This window comes from Neophocaena asiaeorientalis, unplaced genomic scaffold, assembly GCF_003031525.2.
Source record: "Neophocaena asiaeorientalis asiaeorientalis breed wild unplaced genomic scaffold, Neophocaena_asiaeorientalis_V1.1 scaffold45, whole genome shotgun sequence".
NCBI classification, from domain to species: domain Eukaryota; kingdom Metazoa; phylum Chordata; class Mammalia; order Artiodactyla; family Phocoenidae; genus Neophocaena; species Neophocaena asiaeorientalis.
Window position 1 is genome coordinate 8,581,768 of NW_020174642.1, and position 15,145 is coordinate 8,596,912.

Below are 15,145 nucleotides of genomic sequence, written 5' to 3' on the forward strand. Positions count from 1 at the left end.
CATTTTTGAAAAAAGTGAGCATATTTTTACTGTAATGATTATTCTTGCCCTTTAAAGAGGAAAAGAGGCAACAAGACATAACTATAATACAAGTATCAATTGACATGAAAAAGAAGAGGTTAAAAAAAAAGTATATTCAAGTTCAGAGGAAAAAATCAATGAATTATGACTTACGTTTGTTCTACACCTGAAAAGACAGGTGGGCTTTGGCTATTTTAAGGATGTGAATAGGGAAGAGGAATCCAGATAGAACATTATCAAGGGCAGTAAGTGGGTGTTCAGGTGATATTGTTTTAATTTCCCCAACGTTTAAAAACTTCCCGTCACGTCTCCCGCACAAAACATCATGACAAATAAAATAGATATTCACTGCATGGATCGATTTTACACTCTAAAGCTATAAGGGCGAAGGTCAGATATTTTGCACTTGATTTTTAATACCAAGATGGTCATTTCACGCTTTAAACTGCTGCATGAAGTGCTAATGCGTCCCCGTGTGAAGGGATTGCTGATTTGTTTGACAGATGGGCCAATAGCAAGCCAACTATAAAGATTCTTCAAAAGGTCAATATTTTCTCAAAGCATAAATCCCATTAAAAAAGGCACAAAACAGACATACTTATCATAGTGGAATAAACTTACTTTGGGGTTTTCTTCACTCAAGAATAATCCTGGGAGTTAAGAGAGTGTGATTATTTATTTAACTTCAGACGTGGATAATTTCCCCACTATTGTTAGACATGATACAGGGAACAAGTTGGCACCAGGGACCGGTTTCATGGAAGACAATTTTTCCACGGATCGGCAGGGGTCGGGGGGGGGATGGTTTAGGGATGACTCAAGCGCATTACATTTATGGAGCACTTTATTTCTATTATTATTCCATTATAATATATAATGAAATAATTATACAACTCACCATAATGAAGACAGGAGGCAGAACTCAGGTGATAACATGAGCAATGGGGAGCAGCTGTAAATACAGATGAAGCTTCACTCACTCGCCCACCGCTCACCTCCTGCTGTGCGGCCCGGTTCCTAACAGGGGCTGGGGATCCCTGTTCTATAGGACCTTGCCCTGCTCCCCCAGATCTATGCAGGGTAGGAGGCATCATGGTGCTGGTTGGTATTGCCAATGACATAACACACAAATAACAGGGCAAGGAGGCATTTTCAGCAAAACAGAAATCTTATTGGGTCACAGGAATTTGGAGCTTTATAAAAGGTGAAATTATTTCACTTGAAATATCCATATTTGCATTGTACTGTATTGGTATTGGTTTAAAAAATCTTAAATTGCTGGGCTTCCCTGGTGGCGCAGTGGTTGAGAATCCGCCTGCCAATGCAGGGGACCCGGGTTCGAGCTCTGGTCTGGGAGGATCCCACATGCCGGGGAGCAACTAAGCCCGTGAGCCACAACTACTAAGCCTGCGCGTCTGGAGCCTGTGCTCCGCAACAAGAGAGGCTGCGGTAGTGAGAGGCCCGTGCACCACGATGAAGAGTGGCCCCTGCTCCCCGCAACTAGAGAAAGCCCTTGCACGAAACGAAGACCCAACACACCCAAAAATAAAGAAATAAATTTATATTAAAAAAAAACCCTTTAATTGCTAAAATATTTTGGGGAAAAAAAATGAAGTCGTTCATGAATTCCACAATTTTGGTTGAGTCATCCCAGAGCACTAACAAAGGAAGACAGAGACAGATAGAAAACACAGTGTTGATGAATTTTTACCTGATACAAAAAGTCTAGCGCTGTTACTCTGCCTTGTCTCCCCGGTGTATCTGTGCCGTGTGATACAGCGGTAGTTATACAATCCATCTTCATTCTGTACATCTTTAATATACAAGGCTCCCGTGGATGTGATGAGAAATCTAGATCCTGAAATCAAAGAAAATGATTACCCCATTAAAACACAACAGAAGCAACCGAGTCATGTAAACAAAGTCACTGAATAGTTTTTCTTCACCTGAAGGAAACTCATGTGAAGGAAAATAAAAGGTGTGTGTTTGTATGTGTGTGTTACTATAAGGGCTTGAGATATATATTAATTCTTCAACTATCCTAAATTAAGAGGTTTTAGTAAGTATGCTACCCAATAAATATATACTTGTAAAGCCTACTCTCATGAATTAATTATTTAGGTCATGTATTTATTTAACAACAACAAAGTAGGCATATAATTAGCTAATTTAGCATATTTTCTTTGATCATCACTTTTCTCTTGAATGTGACATGTTAAAGGAGTATTAACTTTCTTTTGTAAATTTCTACCTCAAGTAAACATAAACTTTTGCCTCAGTTTGAAATATTTCAAAAAACACACAAAAGTGTTAGACTATAGAGCAATAATACATTCCACAATCTTCCCAGGAAAGACTGTCTTATTTCCTCAATAATAACCAACACTTACTTCTATATTCGAAGACAAAGGTCAGTTCCTCCTATATTCAGTGTTTTAGAGAACACTGCTATTTCCTAATTACTACTCAAATTATTGACAATAACACCTTCACCTCAGGGAGAAAAAAGCCATACCCAGCTCTGCCTCCTTCGAATCAGCACAGGACAAAATGTGTTCTCCGTGACCTGTGATTTTCACCTCTACAACTCTATTTGTACAGAAATGGCTAACATTAAGAGATCAAGCATCAGTGCTGCTTGAAGAAGAATAAAGATGATTTTTTCCTTTGAAAATGTAAATATCTAAAGACAATTCTTCACTGCTCAATTATAATTTGATGATACACCAAATAAAAGCTAAGGAGTAAATCTCAAGGTGAGTTGTTGCACCTACATGGTAGTGACTCAAAATGCTTTCTACCACTGTTAGAGTCTTTCTTATGGAATATTTCTGTGTCTGATGCAATTCTACTTAAAAGATAATGTGGTTTTGTCTCCTTAGGGAAGGACTAAAATGCCAAATATTCACCTTCTTTTAAACTGTTTTCCTTAGGTTCATTTGAAACTGCCTTGGGTTTATTTTAATCAGAATTTGCCAGGAGTCTTGACTTCATTAATTTTAGGTCTCAAATATTCAACTTGAGCCAACACTTGGTTATTTCTTATATTTTATTCATAGGGGTGGGATATGGAGGGTGGGAGGGAGACGCAAGAGGGAGGGGCCATGGGGATATATGTATACATACAGCTGATTCACTTTGTTATACAGCAGAAACTAACACAACATTGTAAAGCAACTATACTCCAATAAAGACGTTAATTTTTTTTTTTAAATATGGGCTTCCTTGGTAGCACAGTGGTTAAGAATCCACCTGCCAATGCAGGGGACAGGGGTTCGAGCCCTAGTCCAGGAAGATCCCACATGCCACGGAGCAACTAAGCCCATGAGCTACAACTACTGAGCCTGCATACTGCAACTACTGAAGCCCGTGCACCTGGAGTCTGTGCTCCATGACAAGAGAAGCCACCGCAGTGAGAAGCCCGTGCATCGCAAGGAAGAGTAGCCCCTGCTTGCCACAACTAGAGAAAGCCTGCACACAGCAACGAGACCCAGCACATTTTATTTTTAAATAAATAAAAATAATTTTAAAAAATCTTAAAAAAATAAAAATGGCTTATTACTTCTTATGCAATATGAAAGCAATTCCATGGACATGAACACGAAAAAAATGATAAAACAACTACTGATCTAGCATAAGTTTTCCAAAAGAACACCAACTAACTACTAAAGGAGGATAAAATATCTTTAAGTAATAAATTTACTTTTTAAACAACTGCATTAGTTACTTATTTTAAAACATGCTATAAATATGCTAAATATTAGAATAGCTGAAAAAGCAAATGGTGTATATTCTAGATATTTTTGCATTATCTTTCCCCTAAAAAAAGCAACTAAAAATACCACTTGTCATATTTCATCACATGCCAAGCATCCTACCAGTATATAATGTGTATAATTGAAACATTTTTTTCTTTCAGTATATTTTGCATACTTACATAATGCTTTCATAACCAGTTCCTTTAAAGTACAGAATGATAGAAAAGAGGGATGAAGAAGATACTGCATTAACTCCTGTCCCCTCTCTAACACAGAGTCTTTTCATTGGAATTGACAGGCCATCGGCAGTGGCTCAATGTAAGGAAAAGCATCGTGTGCACGGCTGCTCAGAGCTCTGAGAGATGCTCAGGGTTGCAGCAGCAGCCTGCACTCATTACTCCACTGATTCCTGAGAGGGCTCTGGTCTCCAGGCACATTTAATTTGATCACTCACTTTGCTCCGAGAATATCTGACTTCTTTTTACCCACTTAGCATGCTAAATAAAACTCTCTTAAGACATGTTGTCTTAGAAAAACAGGAACCCTGTCTGAAACATTTTCTGAAATATTCACAGGAAAGAGAGAAGGAGGTGACTGAATTCCTGGGCTAATTTGAACCATCTCTGTCTAACCCTTTATTTCTCGTTAAAACACATCCCCCAAATGATCGGTATTTTAAAATTTAAAATAAGGATGAATAGAAGCCTTTGATTAGGACAGGGCTGCGAAGACCCAAGGTTCAGTCTGAACTCCCGAGACACGTGGAACCCTCAGGACAGTGAGGGACAGCACAGCCGCTAGAACGCCAGGCTTCACAGGGACAAGGAAGCTTCTCATCCACCCCCTTGCTTGCCACTGCACCCCGCTTCCTGTCTTACTTCACCAGAGGGTTTTGTATCATATGGAATAAATGGGTTTGTTCACAGCCTTAAATGAAATTGAAGAATGTGCTTCTGTTAAAATAGGCAAATATTAAAATACAAAATATTAATAGCAATAAACGGCACACACACCCAAACTGTCTCTTTCTCTCTCACACACACACATATGCACACGCACACACACAGACATATACACATACACCCTTTACTACTCAGAAGTGTCTGGTAATATACAACTGTGCAAAGTCAAAATTCTATAGGTAACTTTCTTTCCCTTGGAAAACTATCATCACTTAAGGTGGAAACATTACTAAAATGCAGTAGATACATTTTGTCACGTTAAACACATTGCAAATCAGTCAGTTAACAATAGTGAGTGATTTCTGGATTCAGGGTCATCATTGTGGGTGTTGATTATTGAGCCATGTTGCTCAGTTATTAGAGAGATGTCTCAGAAGCTACCTTGGCTTCTCAACATGCACTAAATGGTCCAGGAACTCAAGCCCCTGCTTCTTCCTTTAATAGTTTATCTGTTCCCCCCATTACTACCAGGCTATTAGCTGTTACTTCTCTCTGCTGTCAGTGTCCCTGTGGACACACACCCAATGTGATGCCTTCGGTATGCTGAGAGGTAGAAACTAGACATACCAAAGCTGTTAGAAGTTTGCATAAACTAAGAGTGAATGGGTATCAAGTGACTGCTGGTGTGGTTCTCCAATGTTCGTCGACATGAGCTGGTATGTTAATGCCACTGAAGTAAACCCACAGCTTGGTACCAGTTCAGCCAGCCTGGCTAAGCTCAACACAGGGACTAGTGGGATACTTCTATCTAGAAACATAAAACTACCAAAGAAAATGGGGCATCTGCATGATTCGGAATGTTGTAGAACACTCAGGGTAGAAGTCCTACAGCCACATTCCTCCTGTCATGGTGCTGAGCGGTGAACACATAGAGCATGGCAGGTCCTGAGGCTCAGGCACAATGCCTTTTGGGTTTCTGACCAGCGTCAGAGGCAGAGAAATAGCAACAGTTCTAGAAATCCATTTTGCCAAACTATGAGTAGTCAACTGCAGACAGCAGGCATGCGTGTCCTCCTGAAGGGAGCATGTGGGAGCTGATTCTAGGAGGTGCCATGTGTTCTGGGTGAACAGGAAACCAGAGCTGAGAGGTACATCAATTCACTGGGCCAGCACTGTCCTGGGCTCTGAGAACCCAAAAAGGAATGAGACACAGCCTCCGTCTTCAGGGAGCTTACAATCTAAACAGCTTTGAGTCTCAGGGTTAGAGACATGGCATCAGGTAGGAAAACAGGATGGGAGGGAAAAGGCTGGATTATAATCTGGGAAGAGGTTTATCTTCATCCGGATGAAGGGAAACACCATTACCAAGGGAGGAAAAATTGATATTTATCACCAAACCTGTACTCATCCTTGTGTATTACTCTGATACAAATAATTAGCTGTATATGTTCCCTTTATTAACCTGCTTGCTCAATCTACTCTGCTATTTTTTTTTTCCTGTTCTTATAAAGTATCAAGTTAAAAGCTCTTTCCCTGGTACCAAGTGTAACAAGCTCACCCACCTGGAGAGATTCCTCATTGTGGAAGAAAAAAAAATCTGAGTTTGGGAATCCAATGGATATGAATTCCAAACCCATCAATGCCACTATGTGTGACCCCCGATGAGACATTCAACCTCTTTAACCTTTGGATTGTTCATCTAAGAAAAAGAGAGGATGAGTCACATCCTCTTTGCTCTACTGTTGGAGATGAGGTTAATGCATAGAGGCCCTCTAACAGATAGCCATGCATTAAAATGGTAGTTTTGGAAGTAAATGTCATGTGTGTTACTCAGCTGACCTGCTAAGAAAAGCCAGTCAACAGGTGTACCTAGTACTGCCCAAGGCTATCGGGCCTGCCTGAGCCCATGTTCACTTACATAGTAGGGCTCACTTCTAACTCTTCATGGATGTGCTTCCTGATGTGAAGCAACCTCATGTGTTAGAAAAAGCACCAAATTGGAAATGACAATGGTGAGTTTGACATCAGAATTCTGCCACTTGGAGCTGTGTCACTGCAGGCAAAATATTTCCCTACCCTCTCTGGGCCAGTGTCACACAACAGAGCACTAACAGGGGTAGAAAGATATAAATGAGGCCCAGAGAGGGCCTTTACATGCCCTTTCTGTGGGGCTCTTGGGGGAGGAGGCTATGCGGACACTGTCTTCAGAAATCCTTTCTGCAGTAGAAAGGGATTAGATAGAAACTAGATAGATAGATAGATAGATAATAGGTAGATAGATAGATAGATAAAGAGTAGATAGATAGATGATAGGTAGGTAGATAGATAGATAGATAAATAGTAGATAGATAGAAAGATGATAGATGATAGGTAGGTAGATAGATAGATCTGGAGTAGATGGAAACTCAGAGACCTCCTCTATCATCATAATGATATTATTTGAATAATAACATCCCCTGTCATGTTTGCCAGTATCTGAATGTAAGATACACATTCTGAAGTTTTCCAAATTAATCATTCTTCACCCCTCATATATCATCCACCAGAATGACCTTCTGTTCCTATTTCTAAAATACATCCTGAACGATCCACTTCCCTCTCTGCACACCACCAAGGTCTAAGGATCCCAGTCTTTCAACAAACTGTCTCCACTCCTGTTCCTTCAGCCCATTTGCCACCCAACCTCCATGCAGACAGTCCCGTGTCTTGATGGAGTCCCGCTAGACCCAGCTATTCATGGTAGCTCAACGGTTTAGGTCTAGGTCTGGCCCTATCATTCATGCACTCTCTCCCTCTTCCTCTCTGCCCCGGCCACACTGCTCTTCTCCTAATTGCTCCACCTGAAGGGCCCTGAGCCCAGACCTCTACCTGGCTGGCTCCTTCCCTTCATTCTGGCCTCAGTTTCTAAAGCCACTTTCCAGCAATGTCAACATGAACCACATCCACGGTCATGCTCAGAGCTCTTGACTGTATTATGTCTACGTGGAGTCATCTCAGGTGTGTTGGAGATTGCTTTAACATTTCTATTCTCTAACCAGAACAGCAGAAACTTGAATTGACCTGAACCACTTTTCATCTCCATAACACAGAGCAGTGCTTGGCTGTGCTTCCTGAAAATATTTGTTCAAGAGATGGGTGGATGAAATCCATCTATCATTATTTATATACAAAATGTCTCTTCTTAAGTCTGGTAAAAAGAAAGAAAAAATCCTCTTTTTAGATTTCAACATGAAACTTCCTTATGTATAATACATAGAAAGAGTATTTCCCCCCCCTAAGAATGACTGTAATGTATTCTTATATGAAAATGAGCATATTTGCAGATTTGGATGTTAATTATTCTTTCATAATGCTCTCTGGCTTTTTCCTGTACAGCCAGGCTGTTAGATCTTCAATAGAGACAATATTATTTTCAGGAAGATTTTAAAAGCATGTTTGATTTTTCATTTAGTCAGAAATATATCTTAGGGTTTTTTTTGCTATTGCAATCCCAACTGAGTTAATAGTAATTAAAAGAACAGATGGTTCTTCTAATAAGATGCCAAATGGTAGCACAACACAATGAAACTTCTATCAGCTGTGCCTGCCACCTGCAATTGACATCTATGCTGTGTAACGAAATAGAGCTTTCTCCGGAGCAGTTTTCATATCAGTTTCTGAGAGAAACACAAGCACAAGATCCAAGTTCTAAGTATATAGTGCTAGAAATGAGATGAGTCTCTGCATGAATAGCTTATATTTCTTTATTTTGAAAGTTAAATTAGCATTAACTAAAACAAGTAGAAATAGAAGAAAAAAAAATATATATAATACATATATATGTACATATATAATCTATGATAACTTTAAAGTTAGCTATACATCTTAATTCAGATGTAGATTGGAATGGAATTCAACTCATTCCAGTGGCTCTGAGTTGTGTCTCTTCTGTGATGTGATGGGTGGGTGCCAGGCCATAACTAGATGCAGGCATGAAGGAACTACAGATATTTCTCGAGCAATTGAGTGGTCTGACAAAAAATTATGGTTTAACAAAATTACATTGAAAGCCTCATATACGAAAGAGAAAGGAGTAGGCCCTTAAGGTAAGACATCTAACCAGTTGTTATGGGTTGAATTGTGTTCCCTCCAAAATTCACCAGTTGAGTCCTAACCCTCAGGACATCAGAATGTGACCTTAGTTGGAAACAGGGTCACTGCAGATGTCATTAGTTAAGAAGGAGTCATCCTGGAGTAGGGTGGGCCCTAACCCTGTGGAATGGTTGTCCTTAAAGAAAGGGGAAATGCGGACACAGAGACATCTGGCTATGAATCCTAACCTCATCAGAGCCAGTAGGTCTTCTGTGTTCAGTGAGCCACCGTTGCACTAAATGTTATATGTTTTGACCCATTTAGTTCTTGCAATGACCCAGGAAGGCAGGTACTGTTATTAGTCCCATTTTTACAGATGAGAAAAGTGAGGACCAAGGTGAAGTGACTGCCTGTGCTCACAGAATTAGAAGCATCCCAGCAAGCACAACACCCTGATGATGGGGCTGGAAGGTCACACCCCCACCCACTGCACTCCCTGACCTGGTCACGGCTGGAGCATAAGCAGGAAGGCCTGGGCTGAGTGCAGGAACAGCTGTAGGGGAACAGAAGTGACTTGCACAGAAATGTATTTAAACAAAGGATCAACAGAACTTGGTTGGGGAGAGGATCACAGCAAGTGCTGAGTCTGAGGACTGACGGGACTGCGGTAGCAGGGACAGAGTATAGAAGTTGGGTGAGGCTGTCTCTTTCTCAGGGAAGACAGGAGTTCAGTCCTGGACATGCTGGGTGACTTGGCATGGATGATACAATGGAGTTGGAGACAGAGCTCTGGGAACCATGTTAGGCATGTCGAAGAGCCCTTTATGAGAACTGATGCCCAGGAGCCCTCGGGGAGGGAAGTAAGGGAAGAAGGTCAGCAAAAGACAGCAAGAGAGGAGGACGGAGACCCAGGAGGGCATGGAGTGGTGGGCGGGGGTAGGAGAGCACTTCTGGAAAGGATAATGCAGACATCTCAGTTCTGTGTCTTCCTATCAGGATAACTGAGAATACAAATGTAGCCCAACAGAGCCTCAGTTTCCTTATCTGTACAATGGGGCAATATTACCCTCCTGGAAATATTGTGATATTAAATAAGAATGTCTATGTAAGTTCCCGCTAGAGAAAAGCACTTTAGAATAGCTGTAATCTTCAATAGAATATAATGGTAAACTATCCACCTTGCTAGATCAGCAAAAATATTAAATCTCTAGCTACGAACAGCTAGTACTCTAGAAGATGAACTTAAAGAGCACGACAAGTCATTACCAAAGAGGATAAGGGGAGACCTGGGTAAATGCGGGGAGGTGTATCAAATTCCAGGATTAGACAACGTGAAATTGTAAAAACATCAAGTTTTCCACAAATGAAATTATATTTTAACTAATTCAGGATCAGAATTTACATAGAACCTTACCAAATCAGTGCAGATTAAAACAAGGTGCTATGTTTCACCCAGGAAATTAGAAAAAAATAAAATATTTGATAATATGTAGTCTTGACAAGAGTGTGGGGAAATGAACACCCACTGGTAGGAGTGCAAATTGGTGAGGGCTTTTGCTCTCTGGTGGGCAATCTGCTAGCACACTTAAAATGTAAGAATTGCATATATTCTGATCCAGCTTGTCCTCTTCAAAGACTCTATCCTAGGGGACACTCATACATGTGCACACATCAGTGTACACCCAAAATGTACACTGCGGCATTGTTTAAAAAATGAAAAATGGAAAACAAACCTAAATGCCAATCAAGGGCAAATAGATTAACGCATGAGGGTACATCCATACTATGCACCATTTAAAAGACAGTAAGGTAAATCTATGTATAATCCATAGAAAGATCTCCAAGACCTAACATAGAGTAATTACAGAACATTATATAATGTTATGTACAAAAGACAATGAATGTGTGTTTGTGTTGGGGGGTAGTAAATTTGTGTATGTAAGTGAAAAGATATCCACCAAAATGTTAACTGTAGTTGCTTCACTCCTGAGGTCATGACTGGATTAGGAGAAGGGAAGGGGGGATTTATGTTTTATTTCATAGTATCAAGTCTTTGAACATCTTAAAAGAAGACTCTCTTAGTGTCCTACTTGTGCAGTTGAAAGTTATTTTGAAGAAGGTATCAGTTGGTGGTGAGCTTAGAGACAGGATGCAGCAGGTGTAGACCAAACTCATATGAGCATCACGGCAGAGGGGAAGGAGAGAAACCTAGATAGTATTTATGTTGAGAGTAAATGTGTCAAAAGATGGTCTTCTGTGTTGTTTGGTTTTCAGCCTGATCACATATGCGCATGCTTAAAGGCAGAAGGGGAGGCTTTCCATACTTTTCCTGGTCTTTGTAACCCTCCCACTCCAGACACCTAACCCCAAAGTCTACTCCACTATATAGAGGACCTCCTGACCTTCCTGAACTGCTGTGTGACACACGACTTCACACCTAATCGCATTCAGTCTAATTGGTCATGTATGTGTTAGCCTCCCCCAAGTGACGGCAACATCTTCGAAGACAAGGCGATCCCCGGGTTTGCCTAACTTACCTGCTGTTTCCCCTCACCCTGCAAATGCTGAATTAAATGCCTGATGACATGCATACTTTGAATTTTTCCCCAAAACAGGCTCTGTACACTAAGGCATCCTACTGTTAGGGCCTGCTATGTTTATGTAAGTGTCAACACATCAAGATATGAAAGTATCAAGAGAAAGAGAAATATTGCATGATATCACTCACATGCAGGATCTAAAAAAATGATACAAATGAACTTAGTTACAAGACAGAAACAGACTTACAGAACGAATTTATGGTTACCAGGGGAGAAGGGTTGGGGGGAGGGATAGTCAGAGAGTTTGGGATTGACATGTACACGCTGCTGTATTTAAAATAGATAACCAACAAGGACCTACTATATAGCACAGGGAACTCTGCTCCATATTCTTTAACAACTTAATTGGAAAAAGAATTTGAAAGAGAATAGATACATGCATATGTATAACTGAATCACTTTGCTGTATACCTGAAACTAACACAACATTGTTAGTCAACTATACTCCAATATAAAATGAAAAGTTAAACAAAAAAAAAAGAAAATCGGGAAGCCCCAACTTGGACCTTGAGCCTCCTGGAAGCCCACGTGGCTGGAAAGATTGAGGTTCCCTCCACACACGGGATGTGAGGAGTAAGCCAGCATCCCTGGGCTGGACTTGGTAAGTAAGGAGTGATCTGACAGATATATGTCTAAGTTCTCCCAAAGTAATCTCACCAAGACATTTTTCTTATGTAAATAACATTCTCTCAGTGAGATTCTCCTGCAGTGAAATGCGGCTCAATTACACACTTCTAATTTAAGCCTGCGAGCTGCAATCCGACTGTATACCTAATTACCCCATTTAGGCTGTTAATGATCAGATCAGCGCTCTTGAGCAGATATTCGAGTCTGTCATCAATCTTTCCTCTAATTAGATTCCTATTCCTTTAAAAGAATAAATCGTTGGAAAGAATAGATTTTTTTTTTTGAAGGAATTATGTAAGGATTTTTTTTTTAAGAGCCAAAGATCTTATAAAAACTTGAGTTGTATTTATTCATTTATAAGATGAACAAAACAGTTTTGGCCCCTGACCTCTAGGAGCAAGTATTTCAGTTGGGGAGACAGACAAAATAAGTAAACAGACAAAAACAATTACATAATGTGAAAAGCACTCTTGAGAGCATTAAGACAAAAAGGTTGAATCTAGATAGAGAATTGCTGTTTAGACGGTGGGTCTGAGAGGTCTGTGCAGGGTGCGTTTCAAATGAGACACAGTAGATGGCAAGAGGGGGGCTGAGGACCGAAAAAGAGAATGTGCAAAAGTCCTGAGGTGGGAAAAACGATGGCATGTTCAGGGAACTGAAATAAGATGCATTTTGAAAATAGAGCTGACAGGACATAGAACTGGCCTAGATGCTGCAGGAGGAAGAAATGGGCCGGGGTCAAAGGTGACTCCCGTGTATTGAGGAGGAGTTGAATACATGGAGAAGAGAGTCTTGGCTGGGAAGGAGGAGCCTTGGGTGTGGCACTGGTGTCCCTGGGTGACACAGTTTGGACTTCTAGGATTAAAAGTGGCCCCTTATAGATGTAGGGAAGATAAGGAAAAGGACATCATTCCGCCTGCTTGTTGTATCAGGTTAACTAATATTTAGAAGCGGTGCATCCACCTTGTTTCCTGTCCCAAGAGCTTTCTGATTTTGAGGCTGGAAGCGTCTGTGTATTTCATGTTGACCATCTATTCTAGTCCAGGCTGTGTGCTGATGGAAAAGCAACATGTTCAAACAGAAAAAAGACAAAGAAGGAAGAGCAAAGCACGGCACATCAATCCCAAATGAGTGCGCTTTTTCTGTTTATTATGTTAGGGACCCAAATGGAATTGAAGACCCTGGACTTATTGGTGAAACACAGTGACTATTGACCATAAAGTTAGTCTGCCTGACACAGACGACATACAGTTATAGGAAAGAAAGTAGAAACACAGGAAGTCTTAAGGATAAAAATAGACACTACTTCGGGGCCACCTAAATATTGGGGGGTAATGGTTTTTCACATGGTGGGTAGTGACCTATTAATGGATTGTGAAATCAATTTCATGGACTGTAACTTTATTTAAAAAAAAATAAAATAGAGAAGATAGAACAATTCAGTGTGCATCGCAAATAGTAGGGGTCAGTATTTTATGAAGGCTTTGTTTTAGTTCCTATGTGCCCATACAGGATCGTGTGTGTGTTTGTATACGTAGATGTGCACGTACTTGTTTATGTATATGTATGTGCATACTGGATCTCGATATAAAATGTATTTTTTTTACTCTGTATTTCTTATGGCGAGTCAGAGTAAAACATGTTTGAAGAGCACTGCTCAGCGTCCTGAAGATCTGTCTATTTTTTGACCAGGCTTCCCATGTCCACGCAAGTCTAACAGTCCTTATATACTTGAGATTCTTAAAGGCTTCCCTTCAAGCACGCAGACTGACAAGTCCCTGAGGTCACAGGCATGGCTGCATTTATAGCTACAGTGGCAGACAAAGCAGCTGATTTCTTTTTCAAGCCATATCATGTGAAGGTCTGGGATTATGTCTGTTTTCTGATGATACATGAAGATGTCTAAAGGGATTATGATGAGTTTACTGAGTCATTAGCACAAATCTGTATGCAAGCATATACTTAGAAAACCACCCCATGGTAGAAGTCATGTTATTATATCCAGCCCCTGTTGTCACCCCAATCTCAGAACCTCTTGGTTTTAAATGGCCTGACCCAATGAGATAGGGTAGAAATTCTCACGCCAGCTTCCGTATCCCAGAGCTTTCTGCTTTTAGAGCATCTCCATTTCCTAAAAGTCTTCTCGCTGATCATGAAATCCATGATCCATGAAATCCATTGTCTAGCAGTATCTTTCGCGACAAAACGTTATCAATACAGTCATATAGCAATTGTCCATGATATGCAGAGCTGGTAATGGGGTTGAAGGTAACTCCGTCACTAAAAGCTAATTTCTAGCTACAGGGGAAAAAAACACCATAAAATAAAAGTACAAACCACACAAAGCAGGACAGATAGTGTCAGCAGGATATACATAAGTGTTGAGGTCAACAAAGACTGAAAAATAATATATCTATAATCGATTAGGGTGGGGCAGGAATTGCTATTGGTAAGCAGGCTGATGACATTCGCCAGAGAAATGCCATGACAGCACATCCAGAGAATTTGTTCCCTGCACACGTCTCCTCAATTCCTCTGATTCCTTCAAAGGGAAAGACTCAGAGGGTCCCACTTATCTGCCCACCGGCTACGTGCATCCAGCTCTCCTCCACTAAGATTCTAAGTACTTTTTTGTGGCAATAATTTATCTTGACATCTCTCCAACACTTGTCGATCTCCTTTTTCTTTTCTTTATAACACAGGAAAAGTAAGCCACTGGCTTAGAGCCTTTGGAAGGCACTTGCGTCTGGCCAGAATTTATAATTACATTGCTTTAAGAAAACATGAGCCATGTAAAGGACCAAAATAGATAATAGTGTGGGTGGTATTCAGTGATGGCAGAAATCCCAAAGGTGGTTCATGAACGACCACCATTTGAGACACTGTATTTGTGATGCTTCCAAGAAGAGGTGAGTCACACCTTGTTCCTTGAAGAAAGGGGTAGCCATGGGTGGTTATAACGGAAGGAATGATGAAAACGCTCAGCATGACCAGGGGACAAGAAGCTGGCAAGTCATTGGCTGCACCATCTCTTTATGTTGGTACAGAGAGATCTGGGCTCACAGAAGGCCAGGCTGCAAGCCACGGGGCAGCTGGGGAGCAGAGGAAAGGTCCTCGGTGGAGGGGCTGTGTGTGTGACACCCTGAAATCCTGAAGGTAAAACAGG

At 40.8% G+C, this 15,145-nt stretch overlaps 1 protein-coding gene across 1 annotated transcript in view; it reads right to left on the reverse strand.

Annotated features, from left to right (window-relative positions):
- DSCAM (DS cell adhesion molecule) overlaps window positions 1–15,145 on the reverse strand; it is a 737,093-nt gene that overhangs the window by 323,150 nt on the left and 398,798 nt on the right. Inside the window, exon 5 of the mRNA XM_024758431.1 lies at window positions 1,733–1,879. Coding sequence (XP_024614199.1) covers window positions 1,733–1,879 — 147 coding nt within the window. The remainder of the gene's footprint in view (window positions 1–1,732; window positions 1,880–15,145) is intronic.